General features: G+C 37.2%; 1 protein-coding gene and 1 pseudogene across 1 annotated transcript in view; one reads left to right on the top strand and one right to left on the bottom strand.

The window, feature by feature from the left end:
• Positions 1 to 20,295, bottom strand: part of DNAH14 (dynein axonemal heavy chain 14) — a 400,020-nt gene that overhangs the window by 226,731 nt on the left and 152,994 nt on the right. The window contains exons 27-31 of the mRNA XM_037737730.1: positions 19,797 to 19,884; positions 9,148 to 9,401; positions 6,380 to 6,611; positions 5,571 to 5,624; positions 3,679 to 3,824 (exon numbers count right to left, since the gene is read on the bottom strand). Of these exons, the coding sequence (XP_037593658.1) occupies positions 3,679 to 3,824; positions 5,571 to 5,624; positions 6,380 to 6,611; positions 9,148 to 9,401; positions 19,797 to 19,884 (774 nt within the window). The remainder of the gene's footprint in view (positions 1 to 3,678; positions 3,825 to 5,570; positions 5,625 to 6,379; positions 6,612 to 9,147; positions 9,402 to 19,796; positions 19,885 to 20,295) is intronic.
• Positions 20,213 to 20,295, top strand: LOC119470864 (annotated as a pseudogene).

Below are 20,295 nucleotides of genomic sequence, written 5' to 3'. Positions count from 1 at the left end.
GGCTGAGGCATGAAAATCGCTTACACCTAGGAGGTAGAGGTTGCAGTAAGCTGACTGCACTCCACTGCACTCCAGCCACTGCACTCCAGTCTGGGCAACAGAGTGAGATGTCTGCCTTAAAAAAAAAGTGTATGTGTAAACAAATACAAATAACCACTAGATAATATTATGAACACTCTAGGCACACAAACTAGAAAATCTGGAAGAAATGGATAAATTCCTGGACACACATACCCTTCCAAGACTGAACCAGAAAGAAATTGAAGTCCTGTATAGAACAATAATGAACTCCAAAATGTAATCAGTAATAAGTAGCCTACCAACCAAAAACCAAGAAAAGCCCAGGACTGAATAGATTCATAGCCGAATTCTACTAGATATACAAAGAAGAGCTGGCTGGTACCATTCCTACTGAAAAAATTCCAAAATAGTGAAGAAGAGGGACTCCTCTGTAACTCATTCTATGGGAAGAGCATCATCCCGACACTAAAATCTGGCAGAGACAACAACAACAAAAAACTTCAGGCTAATATTCTTCATTAACATCAATGAAAGAATCCTCAACAAAATACTGGCAAATTGAATCCAGCAGCATATCAAAAAAGCTTATCCACCATGATGAAATAGGCTTTAAGCATGGGGTTCAAGGTTGGTCCAATATGTGCAAATCAATAAATGTGATTCATCACATAAACAAGACTAAAGACAAAAACCACACAATAATCTCAATAGATGCAGAAAAGGCTTTTGATATAATTCAAAATCCTTAATGTTAAAAACTCTCAATAAACTAGGTATTAAAGGAACATACCTCAAAATAATGAGTCATTTATGACAAACTCATAGCCAACATCATACTGAATGGACAAAAACTGGAAGCATCCCCCTTGAAAACTGGCACAAGACAAGTATGCCCTTTCTCACCACTCTTATTCAATGTAGTCTTAGAAGTCCTGGCCTGAGCAATCAGGCAAGACAAAGAAATAAAGGCATCCAAGCAGGAAGAGAAGTAAAACTGTCCCTGTTTGCAGATGCTATGATTCTATACCCAGAAAACCCCCTTGTCTTGGCCCAAAAGCTTCTTTCAGTGAAGTATCAGGATACAAAATCAATCCACAAAAATCACTAGCATTCCTACACACCAACAGCCAAGCCAAGAGCCAAATCAGGAACACAATCCCACTCACTATTGCCATAAAAACAATAAAATACCTAGGAATATAGCTAACCAGAAAGGTGAAAGAACTCTCCCAAGGAGAACTACAAAACACAGGTCAAAAAAATAAAAGATGACACAAACAAATGGAAAAACATTCCATGCTTACACATATGAAGAATCAATATTGCTAAAATGACCATACTGCCAAAAGCAATTTATACATTCAGTGCTATTCCTATCAAACTACCAATGACATTATAATTCACAGAATTAGAAAAAAATTATTTTACAATTCATATGAAACAAAAACAAGTCTGAAAAGCCAAGGCAATATTAAGCAAAAAGAATAAGGCTGGAAGCATCACATTAACCAACTTCAAACAATATTACAAGGCTACCATTACCAAAACAGCATGGTACTGGTGAAAAAAAAAAAAGAAAGAAAAAACATAGACATAGACCAATAGAACAGAATAGAGAGCCCTGAAATGAGGCTGCACACCTATAACCATCTGGTATTTGACAAACATGACAAAAGCAGTGGGGAAAAGACTTCCCATTCAACAAATGATGCAAAAGATTGAAACTGGGCCTCTTTCTTTCATCATATACAAAAATCAAGTCAAGATGGATCACAGACTTAAATGTAAAACCCAAAACTATAAAAACCCTGGAAGACAACCTAGGCAGTACCATTTTGGACATAGGAATGGGCAAAGATTTCATGATGAAATCTTTCAATTGACAAAAGTAATTGCAATAAAAGCAAAAATTGACAAATGGGATCTAATTAAACTGAAGAGTTTCTGCAAAGCAAAAGAAACTATCAACCAAATAAACAGACAACCCATAGAATGGAAGAAAATTTTTACAAACTATTCATCTGACAAAGGCCTAATATCCAGAATCTATAAGTGACTTAGATAAATTTACAAGCAAAAACCAAACAACTCTATTAAAAAGTGGGCGGAGGACATGAAGGGACCCTTTTCAAAGGAAGAAAATCATGCAGATAACAAGCATACCACAAAAAAACTCAACATTGGCCAGGCGCGGTGGATCACGCCTATAATCCCAGCACTTTGGGAGGCCGAGGCAGGTGGATCACGAGGTCAAGAGATCGAGACCATCCTGGTCAACAAGGTGAAACCTCGTCTCTACTAAAAATACAAAAATTAGCTGGGCATGATGGTGCATGCCTGTAGTCCCAGCTACTTGGGAGGCTGAGGCAGGAGAATTGCTTGAACCCAGGAGGCGGAGGTTGTGGTGAGCCGAGATTGTGCCATTGCACTCCAGTCTGGGCAATGACAGCGAAACTCCGTCTCAAAAAAACCAAAGAAACAAACAAACAAAAAAACCCAAAAAAACTCAACATCACTGATCATTAGAGAAAAGCAAATCAAAACCACAATGAGATACCATCTCACACCAGTCAGAACGGCTATTACTAAAAAGTCAAAAAATAACAGGTGCTGGCAAGGTTGCAGAGGAAAAGAAACACTAATATGCTCTTGGTGGGAGTGTAAATTAGTTCAATTACTGTGAGAGACAATGTGACGATTCTCAAAAACCTAAAAACAGAACTACTATTTGACCAGCAATCCCATTACTGACTATATACCCAAAGCAATACAAATTGTTTTAAATAATGACACATGCGTAGATATGTTCACTGCAGCACTATTCACAATAGCAAAGATGTGGAATCAACACAAATGCCCATTAATGGTAGCCTGGAAAAGAAAATGTGGTACATATGCATGGTTGAATACTATGCAGCCATAAAAAATAATGAGATCATGTACTTTGCAGGAACATGGATGAAACTGGAGGCCATTATCCAAAGCAAATTAATGCAGTAGTAGAAAACCAAATACCTCATATTCTCACATGCAAGTAGCAGCTAAGTGATGGGAACACACGGACACATAGTGAGGAACAACAGACAGTAGGGTCTACTGGAGGGTAGAAGGTGAGAGGAGGGAGAGGATCAGAAAATTTAACTAACTAGGTTTAATACCTGGGTGATGAAATAATCTGTACAAAAAATCCCCATGACACCAGTTTACCTATATAACAAATCTACACATGTGCCCCTGAACTTAAAGATTTAAAAAATGTGGAAATAAAGAAAAAAAAGCAACATTTGTTTGGTTTCTTCAAATGCAATATTCTAAGATGAAAAGATAATACATGAATTTAAGCTGAAAAAATAATTAAAATATATTTGTATCAGTTTCCTGGTAGCTCAGGAGACTGTTCCAAAGCTTGGGCAAGAATTTGGATACCTCTAAGTTGGCCTGAAAGTTAGTTACAAATATATTCCCATTATTTGCCAAGTAATGCAAACATTCAAGATAACTGCCATTCCTTTTGGTTTGTGCTTAAAAAAAAAAACAAAAACAAAAAAACTCCAAAGATCTAAACACTTATTGGGGGACAATATCTAACAATAATATACTAAACAGTAAGTGTATATCAGATTCAATTCAAAAGGTATAAACACATTCAACAAATACCTGGCAGAATAGTTGTCTTTTGCAGCCTTAATTGTTAGGAGCTGTGAGGCAATGACAGAGAGAACTTCCAAATCAATTAGATTGAATTCATCGAAACAACACCACGCTCCTGACTGAACTAGTCCAAAGAAAAATTTTCTCACTATCTTTAAAAAAAAAAAAAAAAGACTGATTACTAAAATTATAATGGTAAGAAAATTTACTGGGATGTTAATTTGTACGTGTTCTCCCCATGTTGCCCAAACCAAGCAAAGGCCTTTTGCATTTCCCCCAGGTAGGCATTTTTATAGGGCTGAGAGCAGCAGCTGCTTAGACATTAGAGAGCCAACTGCATTGCCTGTCTCTCTGAAAGCCCAAACACTCAGCAGAACAAACTCTGATGCTCACAGGGACCATGCAGACAGGGCCACAACTTCTGATGGACTGTACAAAGATGTGCCAGATCCCCCTCTGGGGAGCCATTTCCCTCACAGAGTTGCACCCTGGGGCAGGGTCTTTAGGACAACTTTCTGACAGGCAGGTGGGCATAAAGTGTGTGAATCTGGGGCTGCCTTTTCTGGATCAGGCAAAGATGCCTTATGGCTTACTGGCGGGCAGCTGGTGGGCAATGCAAAAGACTGAATGAGGTCCAGATAAGGCAAAAGGTAGATTCCGGGCCAGACTGGAGTGGGCCCAGCTAAAGCATGCAGCTGCTGCTGGGCTTCTGCCACTTGCCAGTGTGCAGGCCCCGGTGGCCAGGTACACCAGTGTTCTGCGAGAGGCTGAAAGTCTAGGATTGAAATTCATTGGTTTGTAAATATTAGCAACTAAAACAAAGCAACAAAACAAACAAAAATACTGACAGGCCTAAGAGAACTTCTGTGGGTTGAAAGCAAGTTGAGGGATGCCTGAACTCTATTGCTAGGTATGGCAAAGAGGAAAGAAAGTGGGAATGAGAATGAGCAAGTGAGACCCTCAGATCAGGAAGGATATAGAGGTGGTTCCTTCCCCTGAGCAGCAGGAATCAGATCCTGTCTTAATTTAAATTTTTGATGTTTTGTTCATGAGATTTTTGGGGGCATTAATTTTGATTAAAAAAATATTGCATTTTATTTATCTTAATTAGCAGGCTTTTTGGTCTCACTCATGTGGAGCCCTCATAGGTCCCACTGGTGGTTTCCAGGAAGGAGGTAACAGAGTCTATTGGTAAGTATCTTAAAGATAATAATTGAATCAGCTTATTGAATCCTGCCCAAATTGTAAACGCAGGATTTCAGAGGTAATGTGCTTCAAACACCAAATAAAATGACAGCAATAAAATGTATAAGGTTTGGACTTAACATGCAAAACAAACTGCAGTATTCTGAAACTTTGAGTAGATTTGTAAAAGACATGAAATTTTAATAACATATTTCAGAATGTTATATGTCAGATAATGTGCAAACAAAACAAGACTGACATAAACTTGTAATCATCATCTATATAAACTCTCAAATATTTGGGTTAATCATAATAGCCTTATCTTAATGATTACCTTTTCAGTAAATAAATATATGGGGTTAGGACTTAAAACAAATGTATGTTAATAAAGCAGTACTCTTAATTGTTTTATATGTTTTATATATTCATGTTCCATGTAAGATTTTTTTTTGAGGAATCCAACTGTTGTAAAGTTTGAAAGCCACTGTCTTAAGGAGTAGTTCACTCAAATAAAAGCAACGTATGCAATGTTTTAAGTTTCTATTACATTCTAGGTTTCTATATAGCTTAAAAGAAGTGATAGCATTTAAAGTTCTGTTAATACTTGATGTTCGACTCAGATAAATATTTTTCTTGTTCTTTTGTTCTTCAGTGAATTGTCTTGTTTTATGTGTACAATATTTTCTTCCTGAGTACATATGTTTAAGCTTTACCTTATAGTCCAAATCCTCAAAACAGTTGAAGACCACACAATGTTTGCCTAAGGACTGGGAAACAAAAATATTTTAATATCCTTCTTGAATTATGACACAAAATACTAATGTTAAAACTGGTAGAGTAATAAAATGTCTTCATGCTTTTGAGAAAACTTTTGCAATGTGGAGATGAATTAAAAACCAAATTTAGAGATTCACAAAACTCAATGTAATAGTACAAATGTAAATATGCTGTTATAGTTCAGTTGATTTGTTTTTAGAGCATTAAGGTCATATTTTTACATCAATCTACAAATAAAAATCTATGAAAAAAATTCTAGGTCACAAGCTATATCCTTTGCTTTTATCAGTAACTACTACTGCTTTTCTCTCTCTGTCTCTATCTCCCTGGCTCCCTCTATGCCTGTCTCTCTCTGTCTCTGTCTCTCTGTCTCTGTCTCTCTCTCTCACACGCACACACGCACACACACAGACTCTCTCTGTCTGTTTCTCTCTCTCTCTCTCTCTCTCTCTCTCTCTCACACACACACACACACATAATGATATTAATCATTCACATGTCAGTCAGTAAAGTAGTATTCCAACTAAATAAAAAGCTTACGTTGGCTTATTGAGATTCTAGGTGCCAGCACACAACAGGCATTGAAAAGTTCATCGATTAATTAACTATATGTGAATTAATGAATGTGCTTGTTAATGCAATGAACATCTTAATAGCAGGAATGGTATAAATTTAAGATACCATCAAAGTTTATGTGACAGAAAAAAAAAAAAGAAGTTTTTTCCTGGATACAGAAACTACTTACTTTTGCTAGGTCTTTAACAGTCTCAGTTTTTCCTGTACCAGCTGGACCAGCAGGACAGCCTCCTATATTCAAGTGTAGTGCTTCCATGAGAGTCAGCCAGCATCGGTCTGTGAGAGGTGTAATAACCAATCTTGAGGTACAGCCCAAGTATTCATAGCCATAAGTAAAGCTAGCATTTCCTTGAGATACATAGCACAGCTTTTGTTTTTCATTCCACTTATATTGCAAATGTCTGAAAACAAAATTTTAAATTCATATTATTTGGTTAAATTATTTTTATTTTTTTCACATGCAGTAACAAAATCAGGATTAAAAATGGAGCACTGATTAAAAAAACAAATAGAAGTCAAAAAATTAAAATCAAATGAGAAGTGTGACATAAAAATCATCAATGACTGATCATACCAGGTATGAAATAGTAGAACTCAACACTACAAACATGTAAACACACTTCCCTCTGAGGCTAATGACCTTGCTGAATCATGCTGCTTTGGTGTGATGTCAATCAAAATGGAGGACTGATATAATAATCATCCCTGTGAAGTTTATTTTGATTTCTAATAAGACTGTGATTGAAGATGATGTTTATCATAATCTGTATCCTTATTATGAGGGACGTGAGAGAAATGCTATTTGTTCTACATATCAAAACAAATTGAACTTTGGAGAAACTGATGTGTGTTTATATTATGAACACTGTGAATTATGTAGCTAACCATAAATGTTCACCTCTACAAGGTTTTGAGTTAAATATCTGAACTATTTGTAGCTGTGTGGTATATATTCTTGAGTCTATTTTATGTTCCAATCAGTGCTAACTCAATTCTCAAAATAAACATATTTGGGCACTATCAATGAAAAACTATAAAACAATATTTTGTAAAGAATTTTATGTTTGACTAAAACATTGTCAAGTGAAAAATCATTCCTACACATTAAAAAATTTTTTTTAGTAATTATGCTTTAAATTCTGGGATACATGGGCAGAATGTACAGGTTTGTTACATAGGTATACACGTGGCATGATGGTTTGCTGCACCCATCAACCCGTCATCTACATTAGGTATTTCTCCTAATGCTATTCCTCCTTTAGCCCCCCAACCCCTGAAAGGCCCGGTGTCTGATATTCCCTTCGCTATGTCCATGTGTTTTCATTGTTAGACTTCCACTTATGAGGAAATATGCAGTGTCTGGTTTTCTGCTCTTGTGTTAGTTTGCTGGGAATGATGGTTTTCAGCTTCATCCATGTCCCTGCAAAGGACATGAACTCATCCTTTTTCATGGCTGCATAGTATTCCATGGTGTATACGTGCCACATTTTCTTTTTCTAGTCTATCTTTGATGGGCATTTAGGTTGGTTCCAAGTCTTCGCTATTGTGAACAGAGCTGCAATAAACATACATGTACATGTGTGTTTATAGCAGAATGATTTAAAATCCTTTGGCTATATACCCAGTAATGGGATTGCTGGGTCATATGGTATTTCTAGTTCTAGGTCCTTGAGTAATCACCACACTGTCTTCCAAAATGACTGGACTAATTTACACTCCCACCAACAGGGTAAAAGCATTCCTATTTCTCGACATCCTCTCTAACGTCTGTTGTTACCTGAACTTTTTAATAACTGCCATTCTAACTGACATGAGATGGTATCTCAATGTGGTTTTGATTTGCATTTCTCTAATGATCAGTGATGATGAGCTTTTTTTCAAATGTTTGTTGGCTGCATAAATGTCTTCTTTTGAGAAGTGTCTATATATCACATATAAAGTATTCAGATAAAAATATAGTCAACAGTGGCCTCAGTTATATACTTAAGACTTTGTCTGCTTCCTTCACAGAAAACTGTCATACCTAAAATAAGAAAACTTATGCTAACTGCAGAATTTACGTTAACTGCACATTTATTTTTGGAGCTTTATGCTAAATTTCTTCTCATCAAAGGGAGCGGCTTTATTTTTCTATACTTTCATATTTTACTAATGACTCCAGATAGGAGGAAGGCAGTTTTGAGTTAGGGAGCTGGCTAGAAATGTCTTTCAGTTCGTTTCCCCTGAGTCTGTTCCAGAATTAACAGCACAGGGGAAAGAAGAGACTTGAGGTAGAGTTCTGACTGCCCATGGAAAGCTACTGCCCTCTGCCTAAATGGAAAAGGGAGAATGCAACTATCAAAAGAGCCTAATCAGGTCAGAAAGACAAATCAGAAAGAAGTAAAACTGAGGTGAAGGGACAATAGAAAAGTGAAAGAAGGAAAAACAGTAGTAGAATGCAGTAATCTCCCCTTATCTGCATGGGATACACTTCAGGGGTCCCCCAGAAGATGCCTATAGTTCAAACCACATACTGTATAGTTCCAGACCCTCTATATACCATACTATGCCTTTTCCTATACATATATATCTATAATAAAGCTTAGTTTATAAATGAGGCACAGTAAGAGATGAACAACAATGACATAATGAAATAGAACACTAGAACAATATACTCTAATACATGTTATATGAATGTGATCTGTCTCTCTGAATATCTTAATTGTAATATACTCACTTATTTTCAGGCCATGACTGACTGCAGTAACTGAAACTGGAAAGCAAAACAGCAGATAAAGGGGGACTAATATACTCAAATTGGTACATTTTGCTTAGAATTTTGGTAAAGCCCCCAAAACTAAAATTCTAGTTTGACAAAGTTTGAGGTAGAGAATCAATTTACCTAAACATATATTTGTGAGAAGTTATTGTATGTAGTTATAATGTCGATCTACCTACCTTGTCCACTCAAAATCCTCTGCATTGAAGATATTTTTAAGCAGTAAATTTATCACTATATCTCTGCAGTGAACATAAAGGGTAAGCAGTGCCTCTAGTACAGCTTTTGTTCGAGAGTTACTAGTATCCAGCACTACCAGCTCTGCAACCTCTTCTAGATGACATATCAGACCAGCATGGACTTTTTCTAATTTTTTTCTTGAATGAGAACTCGCAAAACTTTTAATACAATCATTATAAAATGTGATCTGGCTCTGAAAAAGAAAGACAATGTCATACACACACACACACACACACACACACACACACACACACACACATGTCTACCTATATAATTGAAGCATAAATTTTATTTGAAATCAAAATAGAGTTTTCATAAAGTTTATCTGGTGTGTATGTGAAAGAGATCTTACACATTTGTATGTATTTTAGAGCTAAAGATTGAATTTTGATTGATGCTTATCCATTTGTATTTCCTAAATCTTGTATTCTTAAATCTTCCTAAATCTTATACCAGTATCACTAACTAATAACTGGGGAAGTAAAAATAGTGGAAAACTCCAAGATTAAATTAGTGCTGTTTTCTCTGTTGAACTCAGAAGTAATATACCTAGAATACATGTTCCAGCCCCAGAATCCCCACCAATGTGGAAAATCTGTCCATATACATCCCCAGGAAGGGGGCTGAATACAGGGAGCCAAACAGTGTCCTTTTGCAGGCTTCACTTCCACAGCACCTCAAGGTTAAGACCCACTGGCTTGGAATCCCCATCAGCCAATAGTAGACGGCTGAAGTCCACCAGAGACAGGACTGAGATCCAGTGAGGAGAGTGCCATCTATGCGGTTTGGGGGAAAGAGCTGTTCCAGCTTCCCAGCTGTGAAGAGTGCAGATGGTCCAGACAAGGAGGGGCCCCCCACGGTACAATGCAGTGGCCTTACCAGATTGGGGCCAGACTGCATTTTTAACCAGGTCCCTGACACACTCCTCCTCACTGGGCGGGTCCTTGGTTCCATGGACAGAGCTCTGATCTCTCCCTAGCAGAGAACTCTCAGGGGAAAGGGTGGCTGCCATATCCACAGTTCCCTAGTCTCAGCTGTGGAGATGAGGTGGGGTCTTCTCACAGTGCAGTGCACCTGCCTTGCCAGATCATGGCCAGACTGCTTCCTTAACTGGGGCTTGACCTACTCTTCCTCACTACGGGAGTCTTTGGTTTTATGGATAGAGATCTCTTCCTGGAGGGTGATCCCCAGGTGAGGGGCAGCACCATCTCTGAGGTTCTGTAAACTCAGCCATTCTACCCGGCTGGCTGCGGAGAATACAGATGGTCTACAAAGAAGGGTCACCCACCAGTGAAACATGCCTGCTCTACCAAGAAGCAACCAGACTGCTTCATTAGGGGTGGGTTCCTGATTCCCTTTCTCCTGACTGGGTGAGATCTTCCACTGAGGGGGCCCTAGCCACCACAGCAGCCCTATGGTAAAGTGGCCTGACTGTTAAAAGAAAGACAAACAGAGGCTGGGCAGTGGCTCATGCCTGTAATCCCAGCACTCTGGAAGGCTGAAGTGGATAGATCACCTGAGGTCAGGAGTTCAAGATCACCCTGGCCGACATGGCGAAATCCTGTCTCTACGAAAAATACAAAAATTAGCTGGGTGTAGTGGCACATGCCTGTAATCTCAGCTACTCAGGAGGCTGAGGCAGGAGAATGGCTTGCAGCTGGGAGGTGGAGGTTGCAGTGAGCCGAGATTGTGCCACTGCACTCCAGGCTGGGTGACAGAACAAAACTCTGTCTTAAAACAAAACAAAACAAAACAAAACAAAACAAAACAAAACAAAACACAAACAGAGAACAGCATCAACAACAACAAAACCCCCATAAAAACCCCACTCAAAGGTCAGCAACCTCAAAGATCAAAGGTAGATAAGCTCACAAAGATGAGAAAGAATCAATGCAAAAACACTGACAACTCAAAAAGCCAGTGTGCCTCTCCTCCTCCAAATGATTGCAACAGATCTGTGCTAAGGCTGAGATGAATTGACAGAAATAAGGCTTCAAAAGGTGGGTAATAACGAATTTCACTGAGTTAAAGGTGCATGTTCTAACCCAATTCAAAGAATTACCCACCAAATTCAAAGAACTATAATTAAACAATACAGGAGCTGATAGCTGGAACAGCCAATTTAGAGTGGAACATAAGTTACCAAATGGAGTGGAAAAACACAAGAAATTCACAATGCAATCACAAGTATCAATAGCAGAATAGACCAAGTGGAGGAAAGAATCTCAGATCCTGAAGACTATCTTTCTGAAATAAGACAGGTGGAAAAGAATAATGAAAAAAGAATGATAATGAACAAAACTACTGAGAACTATGGGATTATGGAAAGAGACCGAAACTATAACTGACTGGGGTACCTGAAACAGATGGGAAGAATGGAACCAAGTTAGAAGATGTACTTCAGCACATCTTTCATTTTGACCATGGAAAACCTGATGATTATGTGTCATAGGGTTGATCTTCTCATGGAGTATCTTACTGGGGTTCTCTGCATTTTCTGAATTTGAATGTTGGCCTGTGTTGCTAGGTTGAAAAAGTTCTCCTGGATGATAAGCTGAAGTATGTCATTCTTTTTTCATTATAATAGGCTCAAAATAAAGGGATAGGGGAAAATTTACCAAGCAAATGAAAAACAGAAAAAAAGCCAGAGTTGCAACCCTAGTTTCTAACAAAGCAGATTTTGAACCAACAAAGATTGAAAAAGACAAAGAAGGGCATTACATAATGGTGAAGTGTTCAATTCCACAAGAGCTAACTACCCTAAATATATATGCACTCAATACAGGAGCACCCAGATTCAGAAAGCAAGTTCTTAGAGACCTACAAAGAGATTTAGTCTCTCACACAATAATAGTGGGAGACTTTAACACCCCTCTGAGAATATTAGACAGATTGAGACAGAAAATTAACAGATATTTAGAACCTGAACTTGACCAAATGGACCTAATAGACATCTGTAGAACTCTTTACCCCAAAACAACAGAATATATATTCTTCTCATAGCTATACAACATTTACTCTAAAATTGGTCACATAATAGGATTACATAATAGGAAGTGATCACACTCCTCTGCAAATGCAGAAGACCCGAAATCATAACAGTCTCTCAGACCACAGCACAATCAAATTAGAACTGAAGATTAAGAAACCCACTCAAAATCACACAAATACATATAAATTGAATAACCTGCTTCTGAATGACTCTTGGGGAAATAATAAAATAAAGGCAAAAATCAACAGGTTCTTTGAAACTAATGAGAACAAAGAAACAACATACCAAAATCTCTGGGCTACAGCTAAAGCACTGTTAAGAGGGAAATTTATAGCCCTAAATGACCACATCAAAAACCTAGAAAGATTTCATGTTAACAACCTAACAGCTTAACTAAAAGAGCTAGAGAACCAAGAGCAAACAAATCCCAAAGCTAGCAGAAGGCAAGAAATAAGCAAGATCAGAGTTGAGCTGAAGGAGATAGAGGCATGGGAAACCCTTAAAGGAAATCAGCAAATCCAAAAGTCATTTCTTTGAAAAAAGTTAATAAAATAGATAGACCATTCACTAGGCTAATAAAGACAAAAAGGGAAGAATAAAATAAACAAAAAAAGAAATGATGAGACCCCACAGAAATACAAACAGGAAATAGACCATATCCTGGACAAATACACCCTTCCAAGACTGAACCAGGAAAAAATCAAATCCCTGAATAGACCAATAACGAGTTGTGAAATTGATGCAGTAATAAACAGCCTACAAACCAAAAATACCAGATGGATTCACATCTGAATACTACCAGAGGTAAAAAGAGGAGCTGGTACCACTTCTACTGAAACTATTCCAGAAAATTGAAGAGGAAGAACTCCTTCCTAACTCATTCTATGAGGCCAGCATCATCCTGATACCAAAGCCTAGCAGAGACACAACAAAAAAAGAAAACTTCAAGCCATTATCCCTGATGAACATCGATGATAAAATCCTCAATAAAATACTGGCAAATCAAATCCAGCAGCACATCAAAAAGCTTATTCACCACAAACGAGTTGGCTTCATCCCCAGAATGCAAGGTTGGTTCAACATAGGCAAATCAATAAATGTCATTCATCACGTAAACAGAACTAAAGACAAAACCACATGATTATCTCAATAGATACAGAAAAGGCCTTTGATAATATTCAACATTCCTTTACATTAAAAACTCTCAATAAACTAGGTATTGGAGGACCATTCCTCAAAATAAGAAAAGCTATATATGACAAACCCATAGCCAATATCATACTGAAAGGGCAAAAGCTAGAAGCATTCCCTTTGAAAACTGGCACAAAACAAAGATATCCTCCCTCACCACTCCTATTAAACATAGTATTGGAAGTTCTGGCCAGGACAATTAGGTAAGAGGAAGAAATAAAGGGTATTCAAACAGCAAGGGGGGAAGTCAAATTATCTTTGTTTGCAGATGACATAATCATGTATTTAGAAAACCCCATCATCTCAACTCAAAAGTTTCTTAAACTCATAAGCAACATCAGCAAAGTCTCAGGATATAAAATCAATGTGCCAAAATTGTAGCATTCCTATACACCACCACCAAGCAAACAGAAAGCCAAATCACAAATGAACACCCATTCACAACTGCTACAAAAAGAATAAAATACCTAGAAATTACAGCTAACAAGGACCTCTTCAAGAAGAACGACAAACCACTGCTCAAGGAAATCAGACAGGATATAAACAAATGAAGAAACATTCCATGCTCATGGATAGGAAGAATCAGTATTGTAAAAATAGCCATACTGCCTACAGCAATTTATACATTCAATTCTCTTCCCATTAAAATACCACTGACATTCTTCACTGAATTAGAAAAACTATTTTAAAATTCTATGAAGCAAAAAAGAGCCCAGATAGCCAAGTCAATACTAAGCAAAAAGAACAAATCTGGAGGCATCATACTACCTGACTTCAAACTATACTACAAGGCCACAGTGACCAAAACAGCATGATGTTGGTACAGAAACAGACACATAGACCAATGGAACAGAATAAAGAACCCAGAAATAGAACCTCACATCTATAGCCATTTGGTCTTCCACAAACCTGACCAAAACAAGCAATGGGGAAAGGATTTCCTGTTTAATAAATGGTGCTTGGAGAATGCTAGCCATATGTGGAAAACTGAAGCTGGAACTCTTCCTTACACTATATACCAAAATGAACTCAAGGTAGAGTGAAGGCTTAAATCTAAAACCCAAAACTATAAAAATCCTAGAAGAAAATCTAGGCAATACCATTCAGGATATATGCATGGGCAAAGACTTCATGACAAAAATTCCAAAAGCAATTGCAACAAAATCAAAAATTGACAAATGATATCTAATCAAACTAAAGCACTTCTGTACAGCAAAAGAAACTATCATCAGAGTGAACAGACAGCCTACAGAATGGGAGAAAAGTTTTGCAATCTCTCTGACAAAAATCTAATATCTAGAATTTACAAGAAACTTAAACATATTTACAAGAGAAAAAAAATCCATTAAAAAGTGGGGAAAGAACATGAACAGATACTTCTCAAAAAAAGACACACATGCAACCAACACACATTTGAAAAATGCTCAACATTACTAATCATTAGAAAAATGCAAGTCAAAACTACAATGAGAGACCATCTCACACTAATCAGAATGGCTACTGTTAAAAAGTCAAAAAACAGATGCTGGTGAGGTTGTGTAGAAAGGGGAACATTATACACTGTTGGAGGGAGTGTACATCAATTTAACCATTGTGGGAGACAGTGCGGTGATTCCTCAAAGACCTAGAGGCAGAAATACCATTTGATCCAGCAATCCCATTACAGCATACATACACAAAAAATATAAATCATCCTATTATAGATAGATGCACACATGTATGTTCACTGCAGCACTATTCACAATAGCAAAGACATGGAATCAACATAAAGGCCCACCAATAATAGAGTGGATAAAAAAATGTACATATACACCATGGAATACTATGCAGCCATAAAAAATGAGATCATGTCCTTTGCAGGAACATGGATGGATCTGGAAGCCGTTGTCCTCAGCAAACGAATGCAGGAACAGAAAACCAAACACTATATGTTTTCACTTATAAGTGGGAGCTGAATGATGAGAACACATAGATACTTTGAGTGGTGGGTGGTGGGAACAATACACACTGGGGCTGTTGGGGGAGCAGAGGGAGGAAGAACATCAGGAATAATAGTTAATGGGTGCTGGGCTTAAGGCCTAGGTGATGAGATGATCTATGCAGCAAACCACACGTTTACCTATCTAACAAACTTGCACATCCTGTACATGTACCTCTGAACTTAAAAGTTGATGAAAAAAACTTGGTAATGGTACTTCCTGGCAATATGGCTTCTATCTTCATCATTCCAGAAAACTACTATTGACAGATATAATATAGTTTACAGATCTCTGTAGAATCTTTAAAAATGATGACCACTCACTTTTTTAAATGATTACCCAGTTTTTCTAGAGAAAAACAGAAACAAAAACATATCTTTCTTCCTCTTTAGCTTTCATGACAACTCTCATAATTTACTTTTTCTTTTTTGGCCACTCTTTTTCTGTCTTTTTCTTTTGTCCATTCCTTAGATGTTCATGTTTCTTGGGTCTTTCCTTATCCCTCTTCTCTTATTCTATACATGCTGTTAGGGGAAATTTTACTGCTCCCTGGCCCCAACTACACTTCTCAAAAGAACTGCCAATTTTTGTTTTATCGACATCACAACTTCCTAGTATTCCCTCTCTGAGACCCAGAAAAATAATAATTAGCTTTAGCAAATATGCATATAGTAGGCAGAATAATGGCTCTCTGCAAAGATATTTATTTTTTAATTCCCAGAACCTGTGAATATGTCACCATAAATGCCAGAAGGGACTTTTCAGATGGAATTGAATTAAATTAAGAAAATTGAACTAGAGAGATTATTCTGGATTATCTGGGTGGGTCAAATGTATCCATAAAACACATGTATCCATAAAACTATATGACTTTTTCCACCTGTGAGCAGAAGGAGTTGTGGCTACTGAAGAATAGTCAGAGAGATGCAACATTGCTGACTATGAAAATGGAGGAAGGGGCTGTGAGCCAAGGAATGCCAGTGGCCTCTGGAAGCTGAAAAAGGCAAAGAAACAGATTCTCCCCAAGAGCCTCTAGAAAGGAACACAGCTTTGCTGACACCTTGATCTTAGCCCACAGAGACCTGTGGGTTAGCCTTCTCACCTACTGAACTATAAGATTATAAAGCTGTGTTGTTTTAAGCCAAGTTTTTAGTAACTTTTTAATAACAGCAGTAGAAAACTAATGCAATACAATATAGTGATGTCCTTAAGAAAACAGTTTTACTTTCATTCAAAATTGCATTATGAAGATTTTTAAAACTATAGTGAATTTGAAGGAATTATACAATGAAAACTTATATATCTACCACCTATATTCTACCATTAACTTTTTGCTATATTTGTCATGAATCTATACATCTACCCATCTCAGGCATTTCAAAGTAAGCTACAGATACGAGTACGCTTCATAATGATTTATTTTCTAAATTGTTGCTTTCTTGGCAATGTAGCCACAAACCAAATACTTCTACAGGCATATCTTATTGTATTGTGCTTCATTTTATTGCACTTCACAGATATTGCATTTTTTTTCAAATTAAAGATTTGTGGCAACCCTGCATTAAGCAAGTCTAGCAGTGTCAGTTTTCCAATAGTATGTGTTTACTTCATGTCTCTGTGTCACATTTTGGTAATTTTCAGAGTATTTCCAACCTTTTCATTATTATATCTGTTATGGTGACCTGTGATTAATGATCTTAGATGTTACTACTGTAATTGTTTGGGAGGACCACAAACGATGCCCATGTAAGACAGCAAACTTAATTGATAAATGCTATTTGGGTCTTGTCTCCTTCACCAAATAGCCATTCCCCCCTCTCTCTCCTTCTTCTTGGGTTTTCCCTAATCCCTGAGACAAAACAATACTGAATTTAGGCCAACTAATAACCTTACAATGGCCTCTAAGTGTTCAAGTAAAAAGAAGTGTTGCACATCCTTCTTTTAAAATTAAAAGCTAGAGATGATCAAGCTTAATAAGGAACACATACTAAAAGCCAAAACAGGCAGAAAGCCAGGTTTCTTCTGCCAAACAGTCAAGTTGTGGAGGCAAAGGAAAAACTCTTGAAGAAAATTAAAAGTGCAATTCCTGTGAACAGTGTGCTAACGATAAGAAAGCAAAACAGCCTTACTGCTGATATGGAGAAAATTTTAGTGGTCTGGATAGAAGATCAAACCAGCCACAATATTCCCTTAAGACAAAGCCTAATCCAGAGCAAGGTCCTATTTTCAATTCTGTGAAGGCTGAGAGAGAGATAAGAAACACTTCAGAAGAAAAGTTTGAAGCTAGCAGAAGTTGGCTCATGAGGTTTCAGGAAAGAAGTTGTCTTAGTAACATAAAAGTGCAAAGGTAAATAGCAAGTGCTGATGTGGAAGCTGCAGTAAGTTATCCAGAAGACATAGGTAACATAATTGATGACAGTGGATACACTGAAAATCAGATTTTCAAGGCAGATGACATAGTCTTCTATTGGAAGAAAAGACAAAGTCATCCAAGACTTTTGTAGTTGGAGAGAAGTCATTACCTGGCTTCAAAGCTTAAAATGACAGGCTGATTCTCTTGTTAGAGGCTAATGCAGCTTGTGACTCTAAATTGAAGCCAATGCTCACTTACCATTTGGAAAATCCTAGGACCCTTAAGAATTATGATAAATCTACTCCACCTGTGCTCTATAAATGGAACAACAAAGTCTAGATGACAGCACATCTGTTTCCAGCATGGTTTACTGAATATTTTAATCCCACTGTTGGAACCTATTGTTCAGAGAAAAAGATTTCTTTCAAAATATTACCTAAATATCTCCATCAGACCACAGTACAATCAAATTAGAACTCAAGATTAAGAAATCCACTCAAAATCACACAAATACATATAAATTGAACAACATGCTTCTGAATGACTCTCGGGTAAATAATAAAGGCAAAAATCAACAGGTTCTTTGAAACTAATGAGAACAAAGAGAAAACATATCAGATGTCACTGCTCATTAACAACACATGCAATTGCCCAAGAGTTCTGATGGAGATGTACAAGGAGATTAAGTTGTTTTCATGCCTTTTAACAAAACATCCATTCTGCAGCCCATGAGTCAAGGAGTACTTCTGACTTTCCAGTCTTATTATTTAAGAAATTAGTTTCAAAAAAAAAAGAAAAAAAAGGAAGAAAAAAAGAAAAAAAAAAAGAAATTAATTTCATAAGGCTATGTGTTCCAAAGATAGTGATTCCTCTGATGGATCTAGGAAAAGTAAATAGAAAACCTTTTGGAAAGGATTCACCATCCTAGAGGCCATTAAGAACATATATAGTTCATGGAAGAAAGTCAAAATAGCCACATTAATGGGACTTTGAAAAAAGTTGATGCCAACTCTCATGAATGACTTTAAGGGGTTCAAGACTTCAGGGGAAGTAACGGTAGATGTGGTGGAAATAGCAAGATAACTAGAATTAGAAGTGGGGACTGAAGATATGATGGAATTGCTGCAATCTCAGAATAAAACTTGAATGGAAGACAAGTTGCCTGTTATGGATGAGCAAAGTAGTTTCTTGAGATGGAATCTACTCCTAATGAATTTGTTGTGAACATTACTGAAATGACAAAAAAGGATTTAGTATATTACATAAACTTAGTTGATAAAGCAGTGGCAGAGTTTGAGATAACTGACTTCAATTTTGAAAGAATTTTCATTGTGGGTAAAGTGCTTGCAGAAAGCACTGCATGCTACAAAGAAATCTTTTGTGAAAGGAGGAGTCAAGCCATGTGGCAAACTTCACTGTTATCCAATTTTAAGAAATTGCCAAAGCCATCCTCATCTTCAGCAACTACCACCCTGATCAGTCAGCAACCATCAAAATCTAGGCAATACTCTCTACCAGCAAAAAGATTATGACTTGCTGAAGGCTCAGATGATTGTTAGCATCTTTTAGCAATAAAGTATTTTTAATTAAGGCATGCACATTTTTTTTAGACATAATGCTATTGCAGTTAATAGACTACAGGAGGCCAGACAGTGCGGCTCACTCTTGTAATCCTAGCATTTTGGGAGGCTAAGGTGGGTGGATCACCTGATGTCAGGAGTTCAAGACCAGCCTGACAGAGGCAAAATCCTGTCTCTATTAAAAATACAAAAATTAGCTGGATGTGGTGGCATGCACCTGTAGTCCCAGCTACTCTGGAGGCTGAGGCAGCAGAATTACTTGAACCTAGGAGGTGGGGTTGCAGTGAGCTGAGATCATGCCACTGCATTCCTGCTGCATAACAACATCAAAACAGCAAAAGATAGTGTAAATATAACTTGTATATGCCCTGGGGAAAAAAATTTATATGACTCACTTTATTGCAATATCCTCTTAATTGCAGTGGTCTGAAATTAAACCTGTAATATCTCTGAGGTGTGCCTGTATACATACATCAAAGCAGCATTAACTTACCACAGTAAGTACCACTTGTCCTGGATGAGATAACACCCATAGGGAAAACATCTGGCAGTTCCAGTCTTCAATCCCTTGGCTTACAAATCTATAAATTAAAAAATTTATTTATGTTATTTATACCTAATCACTGCTTGTGGCCATTTAATGATCAAGCATGATGTGGTCACAGGGGTGTTTTCCTTTGAGATCTCTGATTTCTTTGTTCTAATGTAGAACATCAGACCAAATAAAGGTAACAGAGTCTTAATCCATGCATAATGCATATTACTTAAATTCCTCTTTGAGATTATCTGTACTTTTTAAATAAAGCCATTGAGTTTCTGAGATGGTAAAAATATACACAAAGAGATGACACATATCAGCTCTGAACTGCTAATAGTATTTATGAAAAAATCTATATGAAAATCATTTCTAGCTTTGCGCAGTTGCAGTATCATAGCCAATGAGGTTTATCCAAGGCGCGATTATTGCTAATTGAAAACTTTTCCCAATACCC

This window comes from Cebus imitator, unplaced genomic scaffold (genome assembly GCF_001604975.1).
Source record: "Cebus imitator isolate Cc_AM_T3 unplaced genomic scaffold, Cebus_imitator-1.0 Scaffold42, whole genome shotgun sequence".
Lineage (NCBI taxonomy): Eukaryota > Metazoa > Chordata > Mammalia > Primates > Cebidae > Cebus > Cebus imitator.
The sequence above is the reverse complement of the archived record's forward strand: the minus strand, read 5'-3'. Positions and strand labels throughout refer to the sequence as shown.